Source organism: Limulus polyphemus, unplaced genomic scaffold, assembly GCF_000517525.1.
Source record: "Limulus polyphemus unplaced genomic scaffold, Limulus_polyphemus-2.1.2 Scaffold3215, whole genome shotgun sequence".
In the NCBI taxonomy this organism is placed as follows: Eukaryota; Metazoa; Arthropoda; class Merostomata; order Xiphosura; family Limulidae; genus Limulus; species Limulus polyphemus.
The window spans coordinates 124,902-127,567 of record NW_013668825.1 but is presented as its reverse complement, the minus strand read 5'-3'; the positions used below and the strand labels follow the sequence as shown (position 1 = coordinate 127,567).

General features: G+C 30.5%; 1 protein-coding gene across 1 annotated transcript in view; it reads left to right on the top strand.

Moving 5' to 3' along the window:
* LOC111088148 overlaps window positions 1-1,563 on the top strand; it is a 9,249-nt gene extending 7,686 nt beyond the window's left edge. The window contains exon 3 of the mRNA XM_022397311.1: window positions 1,296-1,563. Within this exon, the coding sequence (XP_022253019.1) occupies window positions 1,296-1,387 (92 nt within the window). The 3' untranslated portion in view covers window positions 1,388-1,563. The remainder of the gene's footprint in view (window positions 1-1,295) is intronic.
* The last annotated feature ends 1,103 nt before the right edge of the window (window positions 1,564-2,666 follow it).

Below are 2,666 nucleotides of genomic sequence, written 5' to 3'. Positions count from 1 at the left end.
TCTTTTTATATTGTTCCTCTTTTATATTATTACTCTTTTTATATTATTACTCTTTTTATATTGTTCCTCTTTTATATTATTACTCTTTTTATATTGTTCCTCTTTTTATATTGTTCTTCTTTTTATATTGTTCCTCTTTTATATTATTACTCTTTTTATATTATTACTCTTTTTATATTGTTCCTCTTTTATATTATTACTCTTTTTATATTGTTCCTCTTTTTATATTGTTCCTCTTTTTATATTGTTCCTCTTTTATATTGTTTAAAAAGAGGAACAATATAAAAAGAGGAACAATCTAAAAGAGGATATTGTTCCTCTTTTTATATTGTTTCCCTTTTTATGTTGTTCCTCTTTTTATATTGTTCCCCTTTTTATGTTGTTCCTCTTTTATATTATTACTCTGTTTATATTGTTCCTCTTTTTATATTGTTACTCTTTTATATTATTACTCTGTTTATATTGTTCCTCTTTTTATATTGTTCCCCTTTTATATTGTTCCTCTTTTATATTGTTACTCTTTTTATATTGTTCCTCTTTTTATATTGTTCCCCTTTTTATGTTGTTCCTCTTTTTATATTGTTCCTCTTTTATATTATTAATCTGTTTATATTGTTCCTCTTTTTATATTGTTACTCCTTTATATTGTTCCTTTTTTTATATTGTTCCTCTTTTATATTATTACTCTTTTTATATTATGTTTTCCAAAATCTAACTGATGTTCTTTTTGTTCTCCCTTAATCTTATAATGTTTTTATTATCTTCAAGATGTTTCTCATTATGATGGAGTGTCTATATGACCTGAAATGACCTGGTGATTAGGGAACTCGACTCGCACTCTGTGGATCACGGGTTCGAATCCCCTCACCGAACATGTTCGCCGTTTCAGCCATGGCGGTATTACAATGTGATGATTAGTCCCACTATTCGCGATAAAGAGTAGCCCCAGAGTTGGCGGCGGGTGATATTGACTAGCAGCCTTCCTTCTAGTATACAAATTTTAAATTAGGGACGGCTAGCGCAGATATCCCGCGAGTAGTTTTGCTAAGTGCAACAAACAAAGAATACATATTACGACTTTTTTATTATTCCCTATATAGTCGAGCGTTGCGTTTTACGACAGTGTCCAACGAATCTGTCATTATTCGACATTCGTAATTCTTATTACATCCTACCTTCGTATTCGTTCGATCTTATCTGGTTGGTTTATTTTTGTATTTTAAGTTCTGTACATGTCCATTACATCAAAGTTTGTAACAACCGTTTCCTCTTTCCCGTTGAATATATTTGTACAGTAAGCTCCGCGTGCAAGACCAAGACTAAGGATTGTGTAACAACAGCGGTTCTCCTGTTTATCCTGGGAAAACTGTTTTTGGAAATTCGCTAACACGAAATAAAAGCACGTGCGTGTATGTGTGACTACTGAAAGACGAAGACACGAGTAAGATCTCAGCGGCATGATTAATCACAGAGAAATCCCAGTCGTTTGGTACATCCCATTAACTTATGTACTTTAATCATCCATAGGCGTGGAATACAAGTATATGTGTTACTGGCAGTGAGAAGAACCGGACCAGAAAAGGTGAACAGGAAAGTATTGTTATACTTTTTCGTATTTCGATGTATGATTAATATACTTCTAAGCCTAATAACAGTTAAAATGCGTATATATATATATATTATTATTACTTTGCTTTAAATTTAGGCCTAACTACATAAGCCCGGAGGTGGCGACCTCTTGGATTTATAAATCAGTTTTCCTCAAATATTTAATTATTTTCATTTCTTCGGTGTGAAATTCTAAACTTTCCTTTATTTGCCACAAACATGTACTATTAACATTTCTAATTTATCATATAAAATCCCTTCATTTTAATATGGTGAAATATACCCTTAACGAATATTATTTTATCTTTTAATATTTATTTGGTAGAAAATGAGAAGGCTTAGATTTTTAATAAGGGTTACAATAAAGTAACTTTATCATTGTATCTATAATAAATGATATCATATTTTATGTCGCATGAGACTCAGGTCATTTATTCTCATCATTCAAAAAACAAGAAACCATTTTCAAAATTGCGGCTGTATTCTTCAAGACTGCTAAATTATTAATGAGTTTGAAATGGTATTGTTTTCCTGATGATGTTTCGCTATTGTGGAATCAACGGTCATCCTCGTCACGTGGCTGAGAGAACGAGAGAGATTTCAAAAATCGATATTTCAAAATCAGATCGAAATAAAAGAAAAAAAAATGCCAAGAGCAATAAATGCTGTAATTATGACAATTAATGGCAAGATCTAATGATGTTTCAATAAAAAAATATAAGTATTATATATAACGAAACTAATAAATATTTATACATTTGTGGCCTAAAATTATGTAGTTTCGAATAAATAACCCCCCGCTGACAGCGTAATTATCATTACATATAGTTATTTGGCCTTTTCGTGTGTCTGCAGTGCAAGTAGAATCTACGTTGTTTAAACAGAATGACGTTAATGTGAATCTTTTGTAATTGCGTATTTATTAAAATACATTTCTGTTTTACTTTTATTAAGTAATTTTCAGCGGGAAACGTCATATATTAAGAAACTGTTTTACGTTCTCTACTGCTTATCATTCAGTTGTTAAAATTTAATTTGGAATATATGTTGAATACCGC